At 51.1% G+C, this 25,232-nt stretch overlaps 1 protein-coding gene across 3 annotated transcripts; it reads left to right on the top strand.

The window, feature by feature from the left end:
• The first annotated feature begins 1,102 nt into the window (after window positions 1-1,102).
• TICAM1 (TIR domain containing adaptor molecule 1) lies at window positions 1,103-24,250 on the top strand. Of its 3 annotated transcripts, XM_004277234.4 has the most exons (3): window positions 1,103-1,436; window positions 15,431-17,700; window positions 23,183-24,250. In XM_004277234.4, exon 2 carries the CDS (start codon window positions 15,573-15,575, stop codon window positions 17,694-17,696), a length of 2,124 nt encoding a protein of 707 aa, XP_004277282.1. In that variant the 5' UTR covers window positions 1,103-1,436; window positions 15,431-15,572; the 3' UTR covers window positions 17,697-17,700; window positions 23,183-24,250. The 3 variants fall into 3 exon arrangements, with proteins under 3 accessions (XP_004277282.1, XP_049563544.1, XP_033256734.1); XM_049707587.1 differs by lacking the exon at window positions 23,183-24,250 and having other exon boundaries at window positions 1,109-1,436; window positions 15,431-18,179; XM_033400843.2 differs by lacking the exon at window positions 23,183-24,250 and having other exon boundaries at window positions 1,109-1,440; window positions 15,431-18,179.
• Window positions 24,251-25,232: the final 982 nt, after the last annotated feature.

Raw genomic sequence — 25,232 nt, 5'->3', positions numbered from 1 at the left:
CCCAGACCAGGGATCGAACAGGGGTCCCCTAGCTTTGGGAGCACGGACTCTTAGCAACTGGACCATCAGGGAAGACCTGGTTATCAAACCTGCATTGGCGGGAGGATTCTTAACCACTGCGCCACGAGGGAAGTCCCTGCCACCTTGTTTTGTAAATAAAGTTTTATTGACACACAGCTGACATCCATTTACTGAGGTATCACCTGTGACTGCTTTGGGGCTACAGCGGCAGCATAGGTAGTTGTAATAAAGACACTATGGTGCCTAAGACCGACAATATTTTATATATTTATATATAGTAGTGTGTATCTGTTAATCCCAGACTCCTCATTTATCCCTCCCCCCACCCCCTTCCCCTTTGGTAACCAGAAGTTTGTTTTCTATAGCAAACGGTATTTTGACAAGAGGTTCCGGGTGACAAAGGGGCCCAATCAAAGGTATATTATTTATGGCTTTTGTGGGCCTCTTCTTCCACTAAAAAAAAAAATTAAATTACATTTTACAACTGTGTTGGTATAAAGACACATATAATTCAGGCTGAATTATATTCATTTTCTTTTTTTTTTTTTTCCTTTCTGATTTTAAGAGAAATGAAAACATTTTCGTGGGTCCCAGAAGTATGACGGGCTCTGAGCACCGTGATTTAACTATGCCCAATAGATATGTAAGCCCTGGGTTCAGGACCCCTGTGAATTTTATTTTATATATGTATTTATTTTTTAGTTACAGGCTTTAGTTAGTTCTGCTCCCTGTGAATTTTAAAACGTCATGTTTGCAGCTTCAAGATACGCCATTTTGGGACTTCCCTCGCGGTCCAGTGGTTAGGACTCTGCGCTTTCATTGCGGAGTGCCCAGGTTCAACCCCTGGTGGGGCAACTGAGATCCCCCAAGCTGCACTGCGCGGCCAAAAAGGTATGCCATCTTGCTGTCCCTTTTCCAACCACATGGGCGTCCCCAAATCCCTCCAGGGTGGCCATGATTCCCACCCCCGTCCCCCCCAATTATCCCATCCCCTCTATTCGGTGTCCTGGAAAACATTAATTACTAATTGAGATGAACTAATTTAAACGCTGTGGTTCTTTCTCACTAGACGGTGGGCTTCCGAGGGCTGTCGTCACCCTTGACCCCTGTTGTGGTCCCCAACGCCCGGGCACCCCGGAGGTGCGCAAACGTCCCCTAAGGGGCAGCCGGCGGAGGGACAGAGGGCGTCGCTCGGGGCGTCTCAGGGACTTTCCCGGTCCCGCTGGGAAAGCGTGATCTCATCCCCTTCCTCCCTCCCCTCCGGACGCGGAAGGGGCGGTCGGAGGCCGTGCGCCTGGAGGCACCAGCGTGCCTTCCGCGCTCTGCCATCCGCTGGCACCGCCGCCAGGCCGTCCGGCCGCCAGCCCCAGCCCCGAGGACACGAGCGGCGCAGCCAGCCGCCCCCGCGATCCCTGGTAGGTGAGGAAGGGGCGAGGGCCGGCTGGGGAGGGGCAGGGGACCCCCGCAGGCCTGCAGGGGGCCCGGCTGCCCACGCCCCTCGCCAGGGTTCGAAGCCAGCTGCCCCGCACTGGGAGCTTTGGACGTCCTTGCGCCGCGTGTTCAGTGCCCCTCGCCCCCCAATGCTCAACACCCCTCCCTGGCCCAAGTCCTCCCCACCCCCCCAACTCTTCCCCAACACCCCGAATCCTCCCCAACATGACGTACTACCTTCCAACACTGCTTTCCTCCTCCGCGTTTCTGATTTCTTCCCCAAACTGGGCACTCTCTCTGCCCCAGCCCCGGTTCTTCCCGCCCGGTGATCGCCACCCCCCACTGCCGCTCCCCCAGCTCCTCCAGGGCCCCGAATCCCCACTTTATCCAGGGGCTTCCGTGACCCCCCTCCCACTGGGGGAGTGCACTTCCCTCAGCGGGTCCCATCCATCAGCTGAGATGGGTCTCCGGGAATCTTCAACCCCCTGTTCCCCACCCCTTCCCGTGGGGAACGGGGTTGGTTGGTACCTGCCCAGGAGTCGATCCAAGTCTGCCCAGGCCGCTGGTACCACTCGGCTGGGCCCAGGACTTCTTCAGGGTACCTGTGTTCCTTTCCTCTCCTTGCGGCTGAGGCAGGGGTTTGGGGGAGGGGACACCACAGTGTGACCCAGGCAGGCTGAGGTCTGGGTTCCAGAGTTTGGGGGAGGGTTGCCCCAGGCTGCAGAACCTGCCTGGGCCTCTGTGTCCTCCTCCGAATAAGGGCCATTCATTCATTCCTCAACAAACATTTATGGAGCGAGCACCTGCTGCGTGCCAGGAGACACTGTTCAGTACACTGGGCACACAGTAGGGGCCAAATCGTGTCCTCATGGAGCCACAGGGAGCAAAAGTGTGACCTGTCACAGTGATGTGTGCCAAATGCAGAGGGCAGCTATCCGGTACCTTGGCCAGGCTTGAGGATTCCTCAGATCCAGGCATGGGAGGGGTACTGCACATAGTAGGTGCTCAGTGAATAAAGGCAGGGGCCCTGCAGCCACGCTGCCTGGTTTAAATCACTGCCCCTTTACTTTCTACCTGTGTGATCCCGGGCAAGTCACTCTACCTTTCTGTGCCTCCCTTTTCTACTGGGAAACAGGCAGTCAAAATAGTCTTAACTCGCAGCGTTGTCCTTTGCTTTGCACAGTGCCCGGCACATAGTTGGTGCTCAGTAAACACTTATTTTTTAAAAAAATATTTATTTGGGTGCCCCGAGTCTTAGCTGCAGCACATGGAATCTTCATTGCGGCGTGCGGGATCTTTAGTTGTGGCATGAGAACTGTTAGTTGTGGCATGCATGTGGGATCTAGTTCCCTGACCAGGGATAGAACCTGGGCCCCCTGCGTTGGGAGCATGGAGTCTTAGCCACTGGACCACCAGGGAAGTCCCCTGGAACATTTCTTAATTAGCCAAAAGGAGTGAAGTGCCCCTACTATGTGCCAGTCCTGGTAGGAGCCGATTAGGCTGTCTTCTTGGGGAGGAAGGATTCAAGCAGAAAACATTTATTGGGTGCCTACTGTGTGCCAGGCACTGCTCTGTCCACTCACTGATTTATTCAGCCAATAAGTATTTATTTATAAGGTATACTTATTTATTTATATAAGTATACTGTGTGCTGGTCTCCAGAGATCCTTCCTGGAGATCACCACCTGGTCTGGATCCCATCATTGCTTGCTTGAGCCAGTGGTCACCTCCACCCATGTCCCCTCCCCACCCTCTCTCCTGCCCTCACCACCCCACCCCCGAATCTGTCCTCGCTGAAGTAGCCAGAGGGCACCTGTGAGCACCTGAATTAGGTCCCCTCCCAGCTCTGCATGCAGCTCCCCAGGGCTCCCTCCTCCGTCTCACAAGGCCCTGCCTGACCTGCCCCGCCCCCCCCCCCCCCCGCCCTCCCCTCCTCCCTCTCTCCCCGTCGCTCATTCTGCTCCAGACACGTGGGCCTCCTCGTTCCTCCAACACATCAGGTCCAGTCCCACCCCAGGACCTTTGCACATGCTGTCCCCACTTCCTGAAACTCTCTTTCCCCAGATCTGCACCTGAGTTGCTCCCCCACTTCCTTCAGGTCTCAGCTCCCGTATGTCACTTCCTCCCAGAGGTCTCCCTTGATCTCCAGTTCTTGGCAGGCTTTCCCCCAGTCCTTGCCTTTCTCCCCCACCCTGGCTCATTTTCTTGATGGCTCTATCCGTTCTCTGCAATGAACTACTTTCTCATTCATCCCGGGTCTCCCCCAACTAGACTGTGAGCTCCAAGAGGGCCAGGGGTCTGCAACAGCACCTACAATAGCTCTTGGCACACAGTAGGTGCTCAATTAATATTCCCTCTGTGTGTGAAGAGATTACCCAAGAGTGTAGACAGGAGAGGAGGGGGTAGGCAGATTCCAGATTTGGTGAACAAATATAAAAGAAGAGAAAAAAGAAATTCTGCCAGTATTTATTTCCGATTTGTACGGTTTCTTATATTGTTATTCTGAACTCTCGCTCAGGACGAGGGCCACTCTCCTGCTGGGTTTACACACGAGGAAACTGAGGCTGAGAAAACAGTCTCCACCGCTGGCAGGTGGCAGAGCCAGGTCCCTCACCCCGGTGGGTGCTTCCCCACCCCCACCCCACTGTCCCCGGCACCCACTGTCAGGTGTAGAGTGGACTTTGCCCTGGAGGCTGTGGAAGGTGGGCAGAATGAAAGCCAGGTTTCCAGAAGGTTGGGGTGGCCGCTGGGCGGGGCAGATGGAGTGGACGGGGGACATGCCAGGGCACAGTGTCTGGGGAGGGGGCGCTGCATCGGGGCTCAGGCTGGCGGGCGGGGAGATGGAGGAGAAACACGGTGTGACTTTAGGCAGTTTGCCAGGAGTGCAGGCGCGGGAGGGCCTGCCTGCATGATTCTTTTTTTCTTTTAATATTTATTTACGTGGCTGCACTGGGTCTCAGTGGCGGCACGTAGGATCTTTAGTTGTGGCACGCGGATCTAGTTCCCTGACCAGGGATCAAACCTGGGCCCCCTGCATTGGGAGTGTATTTTTATTTATTTATTTATTTATTTATTTATGGCTGCATTGGGTCTTTGTTGCCGCGCGTGGGCTCTCTAGTTGCGGTGAGCAGGGGCTACTCTTTGTTGCTGTGCACAGGCTTCTTATTGCGGTGGCTTCTCTTGTTGCGGAGCACGGGCTCTAGGTACACAGGCTTAGTTGCTCTGCGGTATGTGGGTTCTTCCCAGACCAGGGCTCAAACCCGTGTCCCCTGCATCGGCAGGCGGATTCTTAACCACTGCCCCACCCGGGAAGTCCCCGGGAGCATAGCGTCTTATCCACTGGACCACCAGGGAAGCCCCTGCTTGGCTAATTCTGAGTCTGGCTGTGAGCTTTTCCACAAGCCCAGCCCTGAGCCTCTGCTGCGGGGGCCTCCAGCACGGGTACTGCTGGGGGCAGACAGCTGTCAGGTACCCTAAGGCTCACGGAGCACCGAGGGTGTGCTAGCGACGGCTCTGTACCATTTCTACACGGATTAACTCATTCGACCTATGGCAGTCCTCGCAGGAAGAGGTCATCCTTGTACCCAGTCCACAAAGGAGGAGACTGAGGCACCAATGTGCTTGTGGCCTGTCCAAGGTCACAGCCTGGAAGCCATACGCTGAGATTTGAACCCCAAGCGCATGCTCCCACCCACTGCTCTCTCTTGCCCCGGAGCTGACTCATTTCGGGTGGGTGTCCCATAAAGGGGGGGAGGCTGTGGCCAAGCGCAGGACAAGGGCAGCTGCCACTCTGTTCTTGTTGACCGTCTGGATTCCAAGAGAACCCAGAACACCAGAGTTTCACACAGCACCTCCTCTGTTCAGCGTTGGCAGCTAATTCAAATTTTCTTCTCACACTGCTGCCCGTGGTGTAGTTGCGGGAGTTGGTGAACTTTTCTTCCTTTTAACATTTTATTGACCTAGAACCTGAATTCAGACTAGGACACAGATCCTAAGTACTGAACTTGAATTTTCAGAGTGAACAGTGCGTGATGAACTTAATGTCTGGCCCCGTTCATGCCCCATCCTTCACGCTTTATCAGCTGTGCCCTTTGTTCGTTAAAAGTTGGAGGGTGCCTGTCACCAGGTGATTGATTTTTCTCTCTTTTTTTCATTGGAGTGTAGCTGCTTTACAATGTTGTGTTAGTTTCTGCTGTGCAGCAAAGTGAATCAGCTCTACATATACATATATCCCCTCCTTTTTGGATTTCCTTCCCATTTAGGTCACTACAGAGCATTGAGTTCCCTGTGCTAGACAGTAGGTTCTCATTAGTTATGTATTTTTTTTAACTTTTTTTTTTTGGCTGCAACACGTGGCATGCGGGATCTTAGTTCCCCGACCAGGGATCAAACCCGGGCCCCCTGCAGTAGGAGCATGGAGTCTTTAACCACTGGACCACCAGGGAAGTCTTAGTTATCTATTTTATACATAGTAGTGTCTATATGTCAGTCCCAATCTCCCAATTTATCCCTCCTGCCCTGCCCCCTTGGTGTCCATACGTTTATTCTCTACATCTGTGTCTCTATTTCTCCTTTGCAAATAGGTTCATCTGTACTATTTTTCTAGATTCCACATATATGTGTTAATATACATGTGTCTTTGTCTCTCTGACTTACCTCACTCTGTATGACAGTCTCTAGGTCCATCCATCTTTTTTTTTTTAATTAATTTTTATTGGAGTCTAGTTGATTTACAATGTTGTGTTAGTTTCTGCTGTACAGCAAAGTGACTCGGTTATACATATACATATATCCCCTCTTTTTTCAGATTCTGTTCCCATATAGGTCATTACAGAGTACTGAGTAGAGTTCCCAGCGATTTTTTCTTTTTAAGTTACCATACACGCAGCTGTTCCCAGGAGCCACTGAGAGGTGGAAAGAACAGTTGATCTGAGGGTCATTGCTGTAGAGGGAGATGTCTGATACTTCAAGGAGTTTTGATAGTTCGGTAAGTTTTGGCTGACTTGTGGTCCCACCTGATCGTCATCGTTTTTATGCCATTTTGTTGCCGACAGCAAGCTCACATCAGAGATGGGAGAAACTATACACTTTGCCTTTCTCTCTCTCTTTTTTTTAATTAATTTAATTTTTATTATTTATTGTTTGGCTGCGTTGGGTCTTTGTTGCTGCGCGGGCTTTCTCTAGTTGCGGCGAGCGGGGGCTACTCTTTGTTGCAGTGCACGGGCTTCTCACTGCGGTGGCTTCTCTTGCTGTGGAGCACGGGCTCTAGGCTCATGGGCTCTAGAGCGCAGGCTCAGTAGTTGTGGTGCATGGACTTAGTTGCTCCACGGCATGTGGGATCTTCCCGGACCAGGGCTCGAACCTGTGTCCCCTGCATTGGCAGGCGGATTCTGAACAGCTGCGCCTCCAGGGAAGCCCCACTTTGCCTTTCTGTTACTTGTGCCTGCATTATGGCAACAACGTCTGTCCTCCACTTTCTTCCAGTAGTCTGGCCATGAGCTCATTTCAGGGGCTGTTTCAATTAAAACTAGATAAGTCTGTTTCTCAGGCCATATAACCAGGCCCATGTAAGCTGGAATCTCTGGCGATACACTTTGGAGACCACAGGCTCAGTGGGTTCTAGGGCCAGGCAGCCTGGCTTCCAATCCAGCTGCGGCCTTTACATACCTTTTCTCGACTAATTCTTCAAGATCTGGTGTGTATTTTTTCAGATCTCAATTCAGATGCTACATTTTTAACAGTTTAAGTGAAATCTGATCCTACCAAAACAAAGTTGGGTCTTTTTTTTTAAAGAGGAGATAATAGTACTTACAGAATTTATTTTTTAATACATACAATTATTTAAATGCATTGTATTTTACCTTGATAATTATTTTTTTTAATATCTATTTATGTATTTGGTTGCACCAGGTCTTAGTTGTGGAAGGTGGGCTCCTTAGTTGCGGCATGTGAACTCTTAGTTGCGGCATGCATGTGGGATCTAGTTCCCTGACCAGGGATCGAACCTGGGCCTCCTGCATTGGGAGCGTGGAGACTTATCCACTGTGCCACCAGGGAAGTCCCCAAAGTTGGGTTTAATGGGGAAACATTTTTTTTTTTTTTTACACTGACCCAGTTTTTCCATTTTAATGAATTAAATATGAATAAAATTTAATATTTACTTTCTCCCCGGTAGCTGTAGCCACATTTCCAGTACTCAGTAGCCACATGGAGCTGGGGCTGCCATAACAAAGTCCCACAGGCTGGAGGCCTTAAAAACCAGAAATTTATTGCCTGACAGTCTGGAGGCTGGAAGTCCAAGATCAAAGTGTCGGCAGGGTTGGTTCCTTCTGAGGCCTCTCTCCTTGGCTTGCAGACGGCTGTCTTCTCCCTGTGTCCTCACGTGATCCTCCCTCTGTGGGTGTCTGTGTCCTAGTCTCCCCTTCTTATAAGGACACCAGTCTGGGCTTCCCTGGTGGCGCAGTGATTGAGAGTCCGCCTGCCGATGCAGGGACACGGGTTCGTGCCCCGGTCCAGGAAGATCCCACATGCTTGCGTACCGCAAAAAAAAAAAAAAAAGGACACCAGTCTTATTGGATTAGGACCCCACCCTTATGACCTCATTTTAACTTGATTACCTCTGTAAAGACCACATCTCCAAATGTAGTCACATCCTGAGGTCCTGGGGGTTAGGGTTTTAACATCTGAACTTGGTGAGGGGGGAACCCAGTTCAACCAATAACAGCCAGTTATCCCCCGTAATAATTATATGGGCTGGAGAGACAGGCATCTGGTCTTAGGGTTACAAACATGGGTGCCATAGGGCTGTTCTGCCCGTCATTAGCTGTGCAATCTAAGTTTGCCCCTCTATGGAATGGGAAAAAAAAAAAAATCATATGCCTGTTTCGTAGCCCAGGTGTTGGCAAACTTTTCTCTGGAAAGGACCAGAGAGTGAATATTTTCATCTTTATGGGCGTCTGTTGCAGCTACTCAGCTCTGCCACTGTAGCCTCAAAGCAGCCATGGACCCTGTGTAAATGAGTGAGCGTGTCTGTGTTCCAAGAAAACTTTATTTACTAAAACAGCCCATGGGCCATACTTTGTGACCCCTTCCTAGGGAGTTGTGCACAGTGTCATCAGGGCAGGCTCGACCAAAAATTTGAAGGAAGGTAGGGAGTGAGCTGTGGGGATACATGGGGGAAACAGTGTTCCAGGCAGAAGGAGCAGCCAGTGCAAATGCCCTGAGGCAGGACTGTGCCTGGCAAGTTTGAAGGATAGCGGGGAGGCCAGTGGGGCAATTAAGAGATATGATATACTAGGTTTGTATATTATATATACATATACCCACTTTGTTGCCGTAAGTTGCCATATATTGATATTTGTTTTTGAAAGAAGCAAAAAGGTTTATGAAAAGAAAAAAGGAACTCTTCTCTGCAGTAATATATGGCTCGCATTTAGTCTTTCTTTATGGAAAAATAATTCAGGAGCTAAGAAAGCACTTAAGCAATAATGATCTTCCTTCTTTTTTTGGGGGGGGACTGTCAGCTCCAAGAAGGAAGAGTATTCCTGTTTTATTCTTCTCTCTGTCCTGATACATTCAGTGTCCAATACATGGCAGATGCTGGAAAATTACTGCTTGAATGAATGAATGAATGAATGCTGTGTATGTATAACTTTCGCCTCTTCACACACTTCCTTTATTTATTATTTGCAACAAATATGTTCAGAGTTTTTACTCTGCGGATGGCACATTGGCTTGCTTTTTTTTTTTTTTTCTTTTAAGCTTATAAGGTCTCTTTAAAATATTTGAATCGATTGCTAACTCGACACAACCGAGCAGATTCCTGAAAATCTGCGTTTCTGGCTTCTCTTGAAAAGTTAGCAGATGTGGTCCCACTGAGCCCATTTTCCTTCTCGGCAACACACATGAGGCAAGACCACGGCATTTAGACAGGTCGAGGTGGTTCTAGGTTTTCATGTAAAAGCCCAAGTGCCCCCCTTTCCCCCTACTCAGGCCCACAAGTTCCTGCACGACCTGCCCCGTCCCCTCCCTGCCCTCCCCTCCTTCCTCTCTCCCCCTCGCTCACTCTGCTCCAGACATACAGGCCTTCTCGCTATTCCTCCAACACACCAGGCATGGTCCTGCCCCAGGGCCTTTGCACGGGCTGTTTCCTCTGCCTGGATCTCTCTTCCTTCAGATGTCCCCACTCTCTCCCCATGTTTATGTCCTGTCGAAATCTCTCTTCTCATCAAGACATTCCTAAACTACGTTGTTTAAAACTGCACACAGGGACTTCCCTGGTGGCACAGTGGCTGGGACTACACACTCCCAGTGCAGGGGGCCCAGGGTTCCGTCCCTGGTCGGGGAACTAGATCCCACAGGCATGCCACAACTGGAACTTTGTGTGCCACAACTGAGGAGCCCACGTGCCGTAACTAAGACCCGGCACAACCAAATAAACAAAACAAAAAACCCCAAAACTGCACCCCTCCGCCCCCATTCTTGGAGTTCATGACTCTCCTTCCCTCCTTGTTTCTCCGCGGCATTCATACTGTGATATATCGTGAATTTCACTCATGTATCCGCCGATCATTTGTCCCCGCATACTAGGAAGTCAGCTCCATTTTAGGGTCTCTGCTATTTCCTGGTGCCTATCAGCATTTCAATATGTCAGGCCGCTTTCAATTTCGAAACAGTCAGACAGCCGCTCATCTCCTTGCGTCCTTCCTCCCCCCGCCCCCCTCCCCCCCTCCCCCCCTCCCCCCCTCCCCAGCACCGCCTCTCTCTCTGATGCTTCTCGGCCACTTCTCTTCTGCCCACTCTGCTCGGTCACATCCCCGTCACACCTCTGGAACCATCGACCTTGGTCCTGGGCCATTTGGCATCCGCTCAGAATGAATTAAAAAAAAAAAAAAAAAGCTGAGTCATGTGTACAGTGCCGTCTGTGAGTTATCAGCAAAGGGGGTTGATGGATGAATCAGCTCTTCATCTAGACCAGGCATCCTCAACGTCAGCGCTTAGCAACGTCTGGGGCTCGGTCATTCTCTTGAAGGGCTGTCCTGGGCACTGTGGGATGTTGAGCTGCATCCTGGCCCTCACCCACTCAATGCCAGGAGCACTTTTCCATGCAGTCGTGACAACAGAAATGTCCCCAGATGTCGCCATGTGTCCTCTGGGGGGATAGAGTTGTCCCTGGTGCAGATGCACTGTTCTTGGCTTGGGGGTGGGGCGGGTCCCAACGTGGACACCAGTGGAGAACAGGCAGTAGGCCTAGCTGAGGGGCAGAGAAAGTGTTCTCGGCCCCCTGGACTGGACGTGAGGCTATGCTTTTTCCAAGTCTGAATGTGATGTAAATTGAGCGCCTGGGGATTTAAATTTGGGGGTTTGGGACACTCTCCATGGTGTCTTTGTTCTGTGTCCTTGGGAAAGACCTTTTCTCTGTGTGTGTTTTCTTTCTTTCTTTTAAATTTTTATTGGAGTAGAGTTGATTTACAATATTGTGTTACTTTCTGCTGTACAGCAAAGTGAATCAGTTATACACATACATATATCCACTCTTTTTAAGATTCTTTCCCCATATAGGTCATTACAAAGTATTGAGTAGAGTTCCCTGTGCTATACAGTAGGTCCTGATTAGTTACCTATTTTATATATAGTAGTGTGTATATGTCAATCCCAGTATCCCAATTTATCCCTCCCCGCCTTTCCCCCCTGATAACCATAAGATTGTTTTCTACATCTGTGACTCTATTTCTGTTTTGTAAATAAGTTCATTTGTACCATTTTTTAAGATTCCATGTATAAGTGATATGATATGGTATTTGTCCTTCTCTGTTTGACTTACTTCACTCAGTATGACAATCTCTGGGTCCATCCATGTTGCTGCAGATGGCATTATTTCATTCTTTTTTATGGCTGAGTAATAGTCCATTATATATATATGTACCACATCTTTATCCATTCCTCTGTTGATGGACATTTAGGTTGCTTCCATGTCCTGGCTATTGTAAGCAGTGCTGCAATGAATATTGGGGTGCATGTGTCTTTTCAAATTATGGTTTTCTCCAGGTATATGCTCAGGGGTGGAATTGCTGGATCATATGGTAGCTCTCTTTTTAGTTTTTAAGGAACGTCCATACTGTTCTCCATAGTGGCTGTACCAATTTACATTCCCACCAACAGTGTGGGAGGGTTCCCTTCTTCTCCACACCTTCTCCAGCATTTATTGTTTGTAAATTTTTTGATGATGGCCATTCTGACTGGTGTGAGGTGATACTTCATTGTAGTTTTGATTTGCATTTCTCTAGTAATTAGTGATGTTGAGCATCTTTTCATGTGCTTTTTGGCCATCTGTATGTTTTCTTTGGAGAAATGTCTATTTAGATCTTCCGCCCATTTTTTTGATTGGATTGTTTGGGGTTTTTTTTGTTATTGAGCTGCATGAGCTGTTTGTGTATTTTGGAGATTAATCCCTTGTGGGTTGCTTCGTTGGCAAATATTTTCTCCCATTCTGTGGGTTGTCTTTTCGTTTTGTTTATGGTTTCCTTTGCAGTGCAAAAGCTTTTTTATTATTATCATTATATTATATAATATATATATTTATTATTATCATTAGGTCCCATTTGTTTATTTTTGTTTTTATTTTCATTACTCTAAGAAGTGGGTCAAAAAATATCTTGCTGCGATTTATGTCAAAGAGTGTTCTGCCTGTGGTTTCCTCTAAGAGTTTTATAGTGTGCGGCCTTACATTTAGGTTTTTAATCCATTTTGAGTTTATATTATTTTATTTTTTTAAGGGATTGGGTTTTTTTGTTTGTTTGTTTTAATTTAGTTAGTTATTTTTGGCTGGGTTGAATCTTCGTTGCTGTGCGCGGGCTTTCTCTAGTTGTGGCGAGTGGGGGCTACTCTTCATTGCAGTGGGCGGGTTTCTCATTGCAGTGGCTTCTCTTGTTGTGGAGCATGGGCTCCAGGCGTGTGGGCTTCAGTAGTGTGGCACGCGGACTCAGCAGTTGTGGCTCATGGGCTCTCTAGAGCTCAGGCTCCGTAGTTTTGGCACACGGGCTCAGCTGCTCCGCGGCATGTGGGATCTTCCCGGACCAGGGCTCGAACCCATGTCCCCTGCATTGGCAGGCAGATCCTTAACCACTGTGCCACCAGGGAAGTCCCTAATTTCATTCTTTTACATGTAGCTGTCCAGTTTTCCCAGCACCACTTATTGAAGAGACTGTCTTTTCTCCATTGTATAGTCTTACCTCCTTTGTCATAGATTAGTTGACCATAGGTGTGTGGGTTTATCTCTAGGCTTTCTATCCTGTTCCACTGATATCTATTTCAGTTTTTGTGCTAGTACCATACTGTTTTGATGATTGTAGCTTTGTAGTATAGTCTGAAGTCAGGGAGCCTGATTCCTCCAGCTCCATTTTTCTTTCTCAAGATTGCTTTGGTTATTTGGGGTCTCTTGTGTTTCTATACAAATTGTAAAATTTTTTGTTCTAATTCTGTGAAAAATGCCATTGGTAATTTGACAGAGATTGCATTGAATCTGTAGATTGCTTTGAGTAGTATAGTCATTTTGATAATATTGATTCTTCCAGTCCAAGAACATGGTGTATATCTGTCCATCTGTTTGTGTCATCCTTGATTTCTTTCATGAGTATTTTATAGTTTTCTGAGTACAGGTCTTTTGTCTCATTAGGTAGATTTATTCCTAGGTATTTTATTTTTTTGATGCGATTTTAAAAGGGATTGTTTCCTTAATTTCTCTTTCTGATACTTCATTGTTAGTGTATAGGAATGAAACATTTCTGTGTATTAATTTCATATCCTGCAACTTTACTGAATTCATTGATGAGCTCTAGTAGTTTTCTGGTAGCATCTTTAGGATTTTCTATGTATAGTATCATGTCAGCTGCAAACAGTGACAGTTTTACTTCTTCTTTTCCAATTTGGATTCCTTTTATTTCTTTTTCTTCTCTGATTGCTGTGGCTAGGACTTCCAAAACTATGTTGAATAAAAGTGGTGAGAGTGGACATCCTTGTTCCTGTTTTTTTTTTTTTTAAGCGTTTTAAAATATATATATTTATTTATTTTATTTATTTTTGGCTGTGTTGGGTCTTTGTTCCTGCACACGGGCTTTCTCTAGTTGTGGCGAGCGGGGGCTACTCTTCATTGTGGTGCGCAGGCTCCTCATTGTGGTGGCTTCTCTTGTTGCGGAGCATGGGCTCTAGGCACGCGGGCTTCAGTAGTTGTGGCACATGGCTCAGTAGTTGTGGCTCGTGGGCTCTAGAGGTCAGGCTCAGTAGCTGTGGTGCACGGGCTTAGTTGCTCCGCGGCATGTGGGATCTTCTCAGACCAGGGCTCAAACCCGTGTCCCCTGTATTGGCAGGTGGATTCTTAACACTGTGCTACCAGAGAAGCCCTGTGCCTGTGTTCTTATCGACAGTATTGGAAGGAAATATTGCTGGCCCCATTCATACATTGATTCATTCATTCAACAAGTATTTGTTAGGTACCTGCTGTGTGGTTCCACAAACCCTATAATGCCCAAGGTGACTGGGAGGCAGACAGATGTGGAAGGTTTAACACACAGGAAAAGGTCACCCAGTGGCCAATTCTGTTGTGGGGGGACATGGAGAGACAGACTGGGATAGAGAACCGGGGTGGTCATGGAGGGCTCCCTGAGGTTGCACCATTGTACCTGGGGGCTAAGGATGAGCTTCAGGTCACCCAAGCAAAGATCTGGGGTCAGGTGCTCCAAGCAGAGGGAACAGTGCATGCAAAGATCCTGAAGTGGGAACCAGCTTGGCATTTTTCAAGAAATGGAGAGAAGAGGAAAGAGCCTCCAAAGGGCTTAGCAGCAGTGTTAGGCATAGATCTGGCCCTTGGTCATGGTTAACTCATTATAGTAATAATGCAACCTGTATCAGTTAGCTATTGCTGTGGAACAAATTACCCCAGAACTTCGTGGCTTCGAAACAACAAACATTTATTATCTCATATAGTTTCTGAACATCAGGAATCTGGTGGCAGATGAGCTGGATGGCTCTGGCTCTAGGTCTCTGATGAGGCTGCAGTTAGGCTGTCTGCCGGGGCTGCCTCATCTGAAGGTTTAACTGGGGCTGGAGCCTGAGATTGGCGCCCCCATGTGGCTGGAGGTGGGGAGCCTCAGTTTCTCCCCTGGTGGGCCTTTCTAGAGGACCACTCACATCATGGTTTACCCCCGACAGAGTGACAGAGAGAGTGACTAAGAAGGAAGCCAGTGTCTTTTATAACCTAATGTCACAGGTGACAGCCTATCACTTCTGCCATATTCTATCAATCTCACAGAACTCTGGGACAACATTGGAAGGACCACCCAAGGCTTGAATACCAGGATGTGGGGTCACTGGGGGCCATCTAGGAGGCTGACCCTTCCTGAGTGACTTCCAGTCATTGGGCTCAGAGCTTTCCATACGTTAACGCAACTCAGCTCCCTGAAACAATCCCATAAGTGGGCTTATTATCATCCTAATAGGCAGTATAGTCTTGTAGTTACGCACATAGCCTCAGCCTCTAGAGCCAGACAGCTTGGGCTCAAATCCCAGCTCTGGGAATTCCCTGGTGGTCCAGTGGTTAGGACTCCATGCTTCCACTGCAGGGGGTGCAAGTTTGATCCCTGGTTGGGGAACTAAGATCCCGCATGCCTTTTGGACAAAACAAACAAATCCCAGATCTGTCACCGGCTGTGTGACTTGGGGCAAATGACTTCACTTCTCTGGCTCACCTTCTTCCTCTGTGAATGGGGAAAATAGTAGCAGCTACCCGCTGGGTGACACCAGGCAGGTACCTCTGCTGTCCTCTTGCAGAGGAGGAGAGGGAAGGTGGGGGAGGTGAGAAGTCTTGCCCAAGGTCAAGGTCTGGTGATAGGTCTGGTGAGTTTTGAAGGCATGGGGGGGGCGTTGTCTGGGCCGCCTCCCAGAGCCCCCTTTCTGGTGATAACCATGTCTTTCTGCTTCACAGGTCTGCTCTGCAGCCCCCAGGGGACCTAGTACCCGTGAGCAGGTAGGGACACCGGGCCTGCAGCGCAGGGGGGCGGCGTGTGGAACATGACTCCATCACCCAGTGCTTCTCCCGCCACCGGAGGCCACACCAACCTGTGCCCATGGCCAGCACAGGGCCGTCGCTTTCTGGCGCCTTTGACATTCTAGGCGCGGTGGGCCAGGATAAGCTCTTGTATCTTAAGCACAAGCTGAAGACCCTGCGGCCAGGCTGCCGGGGGGCGGACCTCCTGCATGCCCTGGTGCTCCTAAAGCTGGGCCAGGAGACCGAGGCCAGGATCTCCCTGGAGGCGCTGAAGGAGGACGCCGTGGCGAAGCTGGTGGCCCACCAGTGGGCTGGTGTGGACAGCACTGAGGCCCCAGAGGAGCCCCCAGACATGTCCCGGGCCGTTGCCAGGATGTACCACCTTCTTGCCGAGGAGAGGCTGTGTCCAGCGCCAATGCGGGAGGAGGCCTACCGCGCAGCCGTCCGTGCTTTCAGGTCCAGGGACGACCCACAGCTGGGGGAGCTCCAGGAAGAGGCACGAGACCGGTGCGGATGGGACGTCCTTAGGGACCTGGAGGCCATCCAAACTCTCCACTCCGATCTGGGGTGCCTCCTGCCGTCCTCGGCATCACCCTCCAGGACCCGCAGCGATCCGCGGCCCATCGAGGACCTTTCGGACTGGAGCAGAGGGCATTCCCTGAGATCCACCGGCAGCCCGGCCTCCCTGACCAGCAACCTGGAAATTAGCCAGTCGCCCACCATGGCCCTCCTCAGCACTCACCACAGCCCCCACGGGCCCAGCAAGCTGTGTGACAAGCCCCGGGCCAGCCCGGTGCCCGAGCCTGCCCCTATGGGCTGCCAGGAGCCCGAGGAGATGAGCTGGCCCCCATCAGTGGAGGCTGCCGGGCCCCCGGTGCGGCCAAACAGCCCAGCCCCCAGGCTTCCCGAGGTGGCCGCAGATGCATGCCCCGCCAGCCTGCACGACCCCCCGGAAGCTCCAAAAACCAGCAGTCACTACTCGGTGGAGTGCACGGATGTGCCAGCAGCTCCCAAATCTCTCCCCTCGCCTTCCAGAGACGCCTGCCCTGTCGCGGATCAGACGCCAATCCAACTTTCAGAGGAAGACACCACTTACCCGGCGGCTCAGCCACGCCCACCGACTCCATCGGCCCCCAAAACGTCCCCTCCCTTTTCGTCTCCATCGACCCCTCCTAAGGCTCACCCTACCGTCTCGAAGCCGGGGCCCCCTCCTCCTGAGCTGGAGTCGCCGGAGCAGAAGTTCTATAACTTCGTGGTGCTGCACGCTGGCGCTGACGAGCACATCGCGCTGCGCGTGCGCGAGAGGCTGGAAGCCCTGGGCGTGAGCGACGGCGCCACCTTCTGCGAAGATTTCCAGGTGCCAGGGCGCGGCGAGCTGCACTGCCTGCAGGACGCCTTAGACCACTCGGCCTTCACCATCCTGTTGCTCACCTCCAACTTCGACTGCCGGCTGAGCCAGCACCAGGCGAACCAGTCGCTGATGAGCAGCCTCACGCGGCACGGGTGGCAGGATTGCGTGATCCCCTTCCTGCCCTTGGAGAGTTCCCTGACCCAGCTCAGCCCCAGCACGTCCAGCCTGCTCACCGCCCTGGTGTGGCTGGACGAGCACTCCCCGATCTTCGCCAAGAAGGTGGCCAACACCTTCAAGTCCCAGAAGCTGCGGGCCCGCAAGGCCAAGTGGAGGAAGGAACAGGATGTCCGGGCCCTGCAGGAGCACAGCCAACACCTGGAGGGTGAGCGGCAGCAGGCAGCGGCGTGGAGTGCCGCACAGTCAGCTTACTTCCATAACTACCTGTCCTACCAGAGGCAGATGGAGAAGCTCCAGGTAGCTTTCAGGAGCTACATGCCATTTGAGACTCGGCAGCCTCCTGTGCTTCAGGCGCCCTTTGGGGGACCGGGGCCCCTCGGAGGCCCACCACCAGCCTTTCCCACCCGGCCGGGCCATCAGCCGCCATCCCTGCCTCCTTGGCTGGCGGGCATGCCCCCACCAGCTTTCCCGCAGGCCCCCATGGCTTTCCCGCAGCCCCAGGCCTTCCCGCAGCCTGCGGACTTCCCACAGACTTCACCTGTGCACCCTCAGAGCTCTGGGCTGCAGCCCCTCATCATACATCATGCACACATGGTACAGCTGGGACTCAACAACCATATGTGGAACCAGAGAGGGACGCAGGCGCCCGAGGACAAGACGCCAGAAACGGAATGACCAAGTGAGTGGACCTGATAACCTCGGCCTTGATTCCCCATCTCCAGGGGTCAGTGGAACATGGGGTCATTTGCTACTTTCAGGACACTGCCGAGAAAATTGACCCCATGACTTTCTGGCCCTCCAGGTAGCCAGAATTGGATTTGTTTACAAATTCTCAGTCAATCCCTCCCTCTCTCTGGACCGTGGTGGTGGGGAATGGGTTGGGGGTATGGGTATGGTGGTGTTTTTTTGGTTTTTTTTTTTGCTGTACGCGGGCCTCTCACTGTTGTGGCCTCTCCCGTTGCGGAGCGCAGGCTCGTGACGCGCAGGCTCAGCAGCCATGACTCACGGGCCTAACCGCTCCAAGGCATGTGGGATCTTCCCGGACCGGGGCACGAATCCGTGTCCTCTGCATCGGCAGGCGGACTCTCAACCACTGCACCACCAGGGAAGCCCCATGGGTATGGTGTTTTAATTGTAATAAATATTTATTGAATGCTTTGACAGCGCCATTGTCCTCTGGGAGACCTCTGCCTGGCCATCTGTCAGGATAAAAACGTAGCTGCTATTGCCATAAAAGGGACAGGAGCCAAACAGTTGAGCACGTTTGCTTTCATTTCATTGGTCAGGATGTAGTCACATGGCCCATCTCCGGCTGCAAAGGAGGCTGGGAAATGTAGTCCTCTGATGGGTCACGTGCTTTGCCAGAAGTGTTGGTTCTAATGCCAGAGAAGGTGGAGAGAAAAGACATTGTGAGTACATTTAGCTGTTTCTGTTGCAGCCCTTTTTGGGGGAAGCGGGGGTCTGCTTTGATGCTCCCACCAAGGCTGGGCTCTGATCACACTGTGTAATCTTCAGCAAGTGCCTTCACCTCTCCGAGCCTCTGCTTTCTTATCTGAGAAATGGGTTTATGAGGCCATTGTTCCAAGGTCATCAGCAGATCGTGTGCGATAACAGTGAAATACCAGGGACAGTGTAAGTGCTCATTAACTTTGTGCCCGGTATGAAGGGGATTAATCTTTTTCAGGGTCTCAGACCTTTTGAGAATGAGAATAGAATTAATATTTGTTGAGCACTCACCGTTTATCCGTCTTGGAGGCTTTAAATCTAAACCTTTTTTTTTTTTTTTTTAATTTTTGGACTCACTGCACGGTATGCGGAATCTCCCTGACCAGGGATCTCCCCGACCAGGGAATCGAACCCGCGCCTCCTGCAGTGGAAGCGCAGTCTTAACCACTGGACCATCTAAACGTATTTTAATCCTCAAAAATGACCCCCCCCCAACGGTAGAAGCTTCTGTTGCTGGTCCCCATTTTACAGATGGGGAAAACTGAGGCAGAGAGAGGTGAATTCTGGTCCCCAAAGTCACACAGATGGGAAGTGGGGAGATTGCAATGAAGTAGTCGGATTTCCAAGGGAGGGAATGAAAGCCAGCCCAGGAAGGGCTATGTGGGCCAGGTGATCCGGGAAGCTGCAGGCCTCCTCTCGCCCAACAGCGTGATTTGAACACTGACTTAGCATGCCCTTTCCTCCTCCACCAGCCACCCCAAAGGGCGGGCCTGGTGTGAGTCACCCAGACTGTCACGCAGCACTTACTATTTTAGTCGCTGACTCAGATTTTGTTGAAGGTCTGCTTCCGGCTTCCCTGCCGTGACATGAAACTTGGGGAGATTAGATTCTCCGGGTGGGGTTGTGGAAACAGTTTCTTTTCTTTTCTTTTTGGCCGCTCTGGTGTGGCTTGCGGATCTTATTTCCCCGACCAGGGAACGAACCTGGGCCACAGCAGTGAAAACGCCAAGTCTCAACCATTCGACCACCAGGGAATTCCCAAACAGACGGCTTCGGATCACTAAGGCTAGAGTCAGCTGCAGTTAACAGGCCATTTTTGCAGTTGACCAATATTTATTGAGCTCCTACTGTGTGCCAGGATTGTCCCAGACACTGGGGTGCAGTGGGCGCGAAGACAGATGTGAACCATCCCCTGCTCTCTTTTCAATCGCAGGTAGAGGTGGAGGGAAGGGAGCGGTGAATGAATCATCAAATGAGGAAGCAAGATAATTTCAGAAACTGAGGAGACTTCAGAAGAAATAAACTGGGCATGCACGGTGATGGGGTGCCTCAGGAGGAAGAACTTTGGCCCAGGTGGCCAGGAAGGCCTCTCTGAGGAGGTGGCATTACAGCCGAGACCTGGAGGAAAAGCTTGGGAAGGAAGGGTTAGATCTTCTGGGCAGAGGAAACAGGCAGTGCAAAGGCCCTGGGGCAGGACCGTGCCTGCGTTGTTGCATGAACAGCAAAGATGGGCAGAGTGAGTGAGGAGGAGAGAGGGTGGTGAGGACCGGGAGGGGGAGGGGACGAGGCAGGTCGTGCAGGGCCTTGTGGGTTTCAGGGAGGACTTGGGCTTTTACCCCCAGGGAGGTGGGACCATGGAGGGCTGTGGGCAGAGGAGGGGCGGGGCCTGACTCAGGTGTTCATGGGCGACCTCTGGCCGGGGTGGGGAGGGCAGACTGGGGAGCAAGGGTGGAAGCTGGGAGCCCAGAGGGGACTGGTCCAGGCCAGTGAGGATGGGGGCTGGACCGGGTGGAGGCAGAGGAGGGAGAAGTGGGCCCATTCAGAATGTGAGCCCCTATTTCATCCCTGAGATGTTGTGAGTCGCAAGTCACAGCCCTTTTCTGGGCCTCATCTTTCTCACCTGTACCATGGACATAGTGACCTCCAGTCTGGAACTCCAGTACCTACATGTCCCTGTGTCAACCCAGTATATTTATCTATTTTTATAAATTTATTTATTTATTTATTTAAAATTTTTGGCTGCATTGGGTCTTCGTTGCCGCGCATGGGCTTTCTCTAGTTGCGGCGAGCGGGGGCTACTCTTCATTGCAGTGCACAGGCTTCTCATTGCGGTGGCTTCTCTTGTTGCAGAGCATAGGCTCTAGGCGTTCAGTAGTTGTGGCTCGTGAGCTCTAGAGCACAGGCTCAGTAATTGTGGCGCACGGGCTTAGTTGCTCCGCGGCATGTGGGATCTTCCTGGACCAGGGTTCAAACCCGTGTCCCCTGCATTGGCAGGCATATTCTTTCTTAACCACTGTACCACCAGAGAAGTCCCCAACCCCGTATATTTAAAGGATGATCATTTTGAAATCCCTGGGCTAAGGTCTTTACGTGCTGGATGAACACACTTAATCCTCTCAACAGCCCCAGGAGCTAGAAACAATGCTCCCAATTTACAGATGAGGAAACTGAGGCCAGGAGGGGTGACGTCATTTATCCAAGGTCACACAGCTTATAAGTAGCCTTCTGGGGCAGGAGAAGGAGCCAGGCATCTCTCTACTGGATTCTAGCCCATATGGAGACTCTCCAGCCTGTTAATTGATGACCTCCGTTTTTTATTTTTATTTTATTTTATTTTTTGGCTGTGCTGCACAGCATGTGGGATCTTAGTTCCCCAACCAGGGATCGAACCAGTGCCCCCTGCACTGGAAGTGCAGAGTCTTAACCACTGGACTGCCAGGGAAGTCCCTAGATTTTTAAAATTCTTTGAAATATTCCTGTTCATTTTGTTACTTGTTAATTTGTGGCTTCTCCACTACACCCTGCCCACCCTGAGAGAGCTGGGGGCCCATGTGTCTTGGTCACTGCAGTATTTTCAGAACCCAGCACAGGATGTGGCACACAATAACTGTTCAGTAAAGTAAATCCTTCTGACAAACAATTAGTGAGCACCTACTGTGTGTAGAACATGCTGGGTGCCCTGGACACAGAGCTGGTCCCTGCCCCCATGGAGCTCACTGGGCAGTGAGTGGAGAGGACATGGATTCCTCCATCCATTTAGCCAACCAACATTTATTGAGCTCCTACTGTGTGCAGGCCCTTGGGCACAGGGATGACTGAGTAGTCACCCTCTCAGGTCACCTGAGACACCCCCATTCTGTCCTCTCAGGGCTCACTGTCCAGTGCCAGAGACAGAATTATGGGGAGATCAGGCCTGTGATGAAGTGTACGGGGCTGTGGAGGCCCAAAGGGGACCCTTGACCAGCCTTGGGGGAATTAAGAGAATCTTCTGGAAGGAGGAAGTAAGCTGACACCAGAGGCCTAAGTCGGAATGAGCCATTGGTGGGGAAAAGTGTCCCTGGGGATGGGCACAGCATGGGCAAAGGCCTGGAGGGGAGACCACGTAGGGAAGGGCAACTTCACACACGGCCACAATTCCTGCTGCCCCAGCGCCCCCTGGTGGCAGCCATCACCTCGGAGGCCAGCCTACCCCACATGGCCCCGTGGGCCTGGGGTATTTCCTGGAGAAGTCCCATGCCCCCTCTTGGCCAAACAGCCTTAAAGAAAAATAGGGGGAAATTTTTTGAAAAGTTTCCCCTTTTTTCTTTATATATTTTAGATTGTGACCTTTTTTTTCTTGGCCACGAGGCATGGCACCTGGGATCTTAATTCCCTGACCAGGGATGGAACCCGGGCCCTTGGCAATGGGAGCACAGAGTTCCTACCACTAGACCACCAAGGAATGCCCTAAAATCCGTTTTAAATTGCACTTCTCCAATCCTCTCCTCTGCTCTGACTTACGTTATATAAGATAATAATAATAACAAGCACAAACACTTCGATAAAACTTACTATGGGCCAAGGATTGCTCTAAGAGCTTTAGTGCAATCCTGACCACATCCTTACAATACCCTTAAGAGGTGGATTTCATTATTCCCATTTTACATATGAGGAAACAGGCTCAGAGAGGTTAAGTAATCTGGCCAAGGTCACACAGCCTATAAGGAACAGAGATTCTAATGAAAAATATAACATGAATTTTTTTTGTTATGAGAATTATGTTATTTTTTAAGTGTACACTTCAGTGGTTTTTAGTATATTTCACTATATTGTGCAATCATCACCACTATGTAATTCCAGAACATTATCATCACTCCAAAAAGAAGCCAAGTCCCCATTAGCAGTCACTGGGCATTCCCCTCCTCAGCCCCTGGCAATCACAAATCTGCTTTCTGTCTCTGTGGATTTGCCCATTCTGGACGTTTCATATAAATGGGATCACATACTATGTGGCCTTTGGCGTCTGGCTTCTTTTATTCAGCAGAACATAAACTTGCATTCCTAGGCCACTCCCATTATCGGGAGCACTGGTCACCACTCTGTGTGTCCTCATTCTTTTTCATGGCTGCATAGTATTCCACCTCTAGAGAGCCCCTTCATAACCAGTATGAGAAACACCCTTGGAACCTGCATTGCTAGAGCAGAGGGGTGCCTAGGGGTCAGTTAGGCAATCCACTGCAAAGCAGAACAAAACTGAGAAATCCTACTTTTTTTTTTATTTTCTGGTTGCACCATATATACCTGGTGTGCCCAGGCTCTCGGGTCAGTGAGATTATCAATCAACAAACACACATCTGCAAGCACATGGGCAGAGTTGTTTGCCAGGGTGCTGGTGTGGAGGTTTGCAGATGGCCTGCGATGAGGCAGTGAGCGTCTGTTTATTCTCTTTCTTCTAGAAGCATCTGCTTCCTACCAGGGCCTGGCACTTGTGCTGGGCCTTTGCCAGGGGTCGTTGTGACACTGGAGCTCAAGGTTACCCTGACCCAGACCCCGGCCAGGCAGGGCCTCAGGAAACTGAAAGTCCAGTGGAGCCAGAAGGAGGAAGTTTCTGCAGGCTCTGCAGCCGACACCCACCTCCACCCCCTACTCCTCTGCCCATGCTAATAAAGGGCCTTCTGAAAGGTAGGGTCAGCCCTGAGAAGGGCCAGTGTGGGATTTTTCCTGCAGTGTTTGCTCCAGTATCAGCCCTCTTTCCTCCCAAGGCTGCAGAAACTGCCCTGGTCAAGGTCATGGGTACCTTTGAGTTGTTAAGTCCAGAGGTCACTTCTCTGTTCTCCTCCCCCTCTCGGAGGCGTCTGACCGGGCCAGTCGGCCTCCTTCTAAGAACTGCATTGTTACATAGTCCCCGGGCCCCATACTCCTCCTCGCTCCCGCCTCGCTCTCCCTCCCACCCACTTACCCACCCACCCACCTCTCCCGGACCCCCTCGGGCTTCTCCCCTCCCCCACCCCACCCCTCCCTGGCGGCCTCGTCTATGCCCTCAGCCCTGTCTCCAGCTCGGACCTCCTCTGAGCTCCAGATTCAGGGTGCAGCTACCCCTCTACGTCTCCACTTGGGGGGTTCACGGGGGTCTCACACTCAACACCGCCACGCGGTGTCTGACCATCCTCGCTAACCTGCTCCTCCCACGTCTCATCTTTGCTGACGGAAGCTCCGTACTGGCAGTTGCTCGGCGAGAACCTGGGAGTCACCCTAGACTGACCTGTCAGCCAGTCCTCCTGCTTCTGCGTTCAAAAAACTGTGCAGAACCCACCCACTTCTCTCCCCTCCTCTGCCCCCACCTGGACCAGGGCTGTCACCTGCACCCTGGTCCCTGGGCTCCCATCCTCGTCCCCACAGCCTGTCCTCCTTGAAGCAGCCACCAGAGGGAGACCGTGAGCATCTGAGTCAGGCCCCGCCCCCTCCTCTGCCCAAGGCCCTCCAGGACTCCCACCTCTTTTTTTTTTTTTTTTTTTTTTTTTTTGCGGTACGCAGGCCTCTCACTGTTGTGGCCGCTCCCACAGGCTCCGGACGCGCAGGCTCAGCGGCCATGGCTCACGGGCCCAGCCGCTCCGTGGCATGTGGGATCCTCCCGGACCGGGGCACGAACACGTGTCCCCTGCATCGGCAGGCGGAATCTCAACCACTGCGCCACCAGGGAAGCCCGCTTCCATCTCTTTTGCGGTAAAAGCCCAAGTCATCCCTGTGGCCCACAAGGCCCTGCACGACCTGCCCCGTCCCCTCCCTGCCCTCACCTCCTCCCTCTCTCCCCCTCGCTCACTCTGCTCCAGACACATGGGCCTCCTCGCTGTTCTTCCAACACTCCAGGCATGGTTCTGCCTCAGGGCCTTTGCACGTGCTGTGCCCGCTGCATGGTGTCTTTCCTCCAGATTCCTCCATAGCTCCCTCTCTCACTTCCTCCAGATCTTTGCTCAAATGTTATTCTCTCAAGGGAGGCTTCTTTGAGCCCCCATTTAAAATTCATTTACAGTAGCACCCAGCAATCCCCCTGACTCTGCTTTATTTTTTTATTTTTTTTAAGATTCATTTATTTCTTTGTTTCGTTGGTTGGTTGTTCTGAGTCTTAATTGGGACACGTGGGTTCCTTTGTTGTGGCAGGTGGGCTCCTTAGTTGCAGCATGCAAACTCTTAGTTGTGGCATGCATGTAGGATCTAGTTCCTTGACCAGGGATCGAACCCAGGCCCCCTGCATTGGGACCGCGGAGTCTTATCCACTGCGCCACCAGGGAAGTCCTGCTCTATTGTTTCATAACACTTAGCACTTTTGGACAAATATAAGTCACTTATTCATTGCACACTTTGTTATTGGCCTTCTTTGCGAGGACACGAATTTTGTCTGACTTCACTGCTGGATCTTGGGACTGGCACACAGTAGGCACTCAATAAATGAACAGGCATACCTTGTTGTATTGTGTGTCACTTTATTGCCCTCTGCAGATATTGCAT

Source organism: Orcinus orca, chromosome 3, assembly GCF_937001465.1.
Source record: "Orcinus orca chromosome 3, mOrcOrc1.1, whole genome shotgun sequence".
Taxonomy (NCBI): domain Eukaryota; kingdom Metazoa; phylum Chordata; class Mammalia; order Artiodactyla; family Delphinidae; genus Orcinus; species Orcinus orca.
This window is presented reverse-complemented; position numbering and strand designations above follow the sequence as displayed.

What these genes read in the sequence shown, in the direction of transcription:
- TICAM1 (XM_004277234.4), top strand. Translation starts at nt 15,573, where the DNA reads ATGGCCAGCACAGGGCCGTCGCTTTCTGGCGCCTTTGACATTCTAGGC.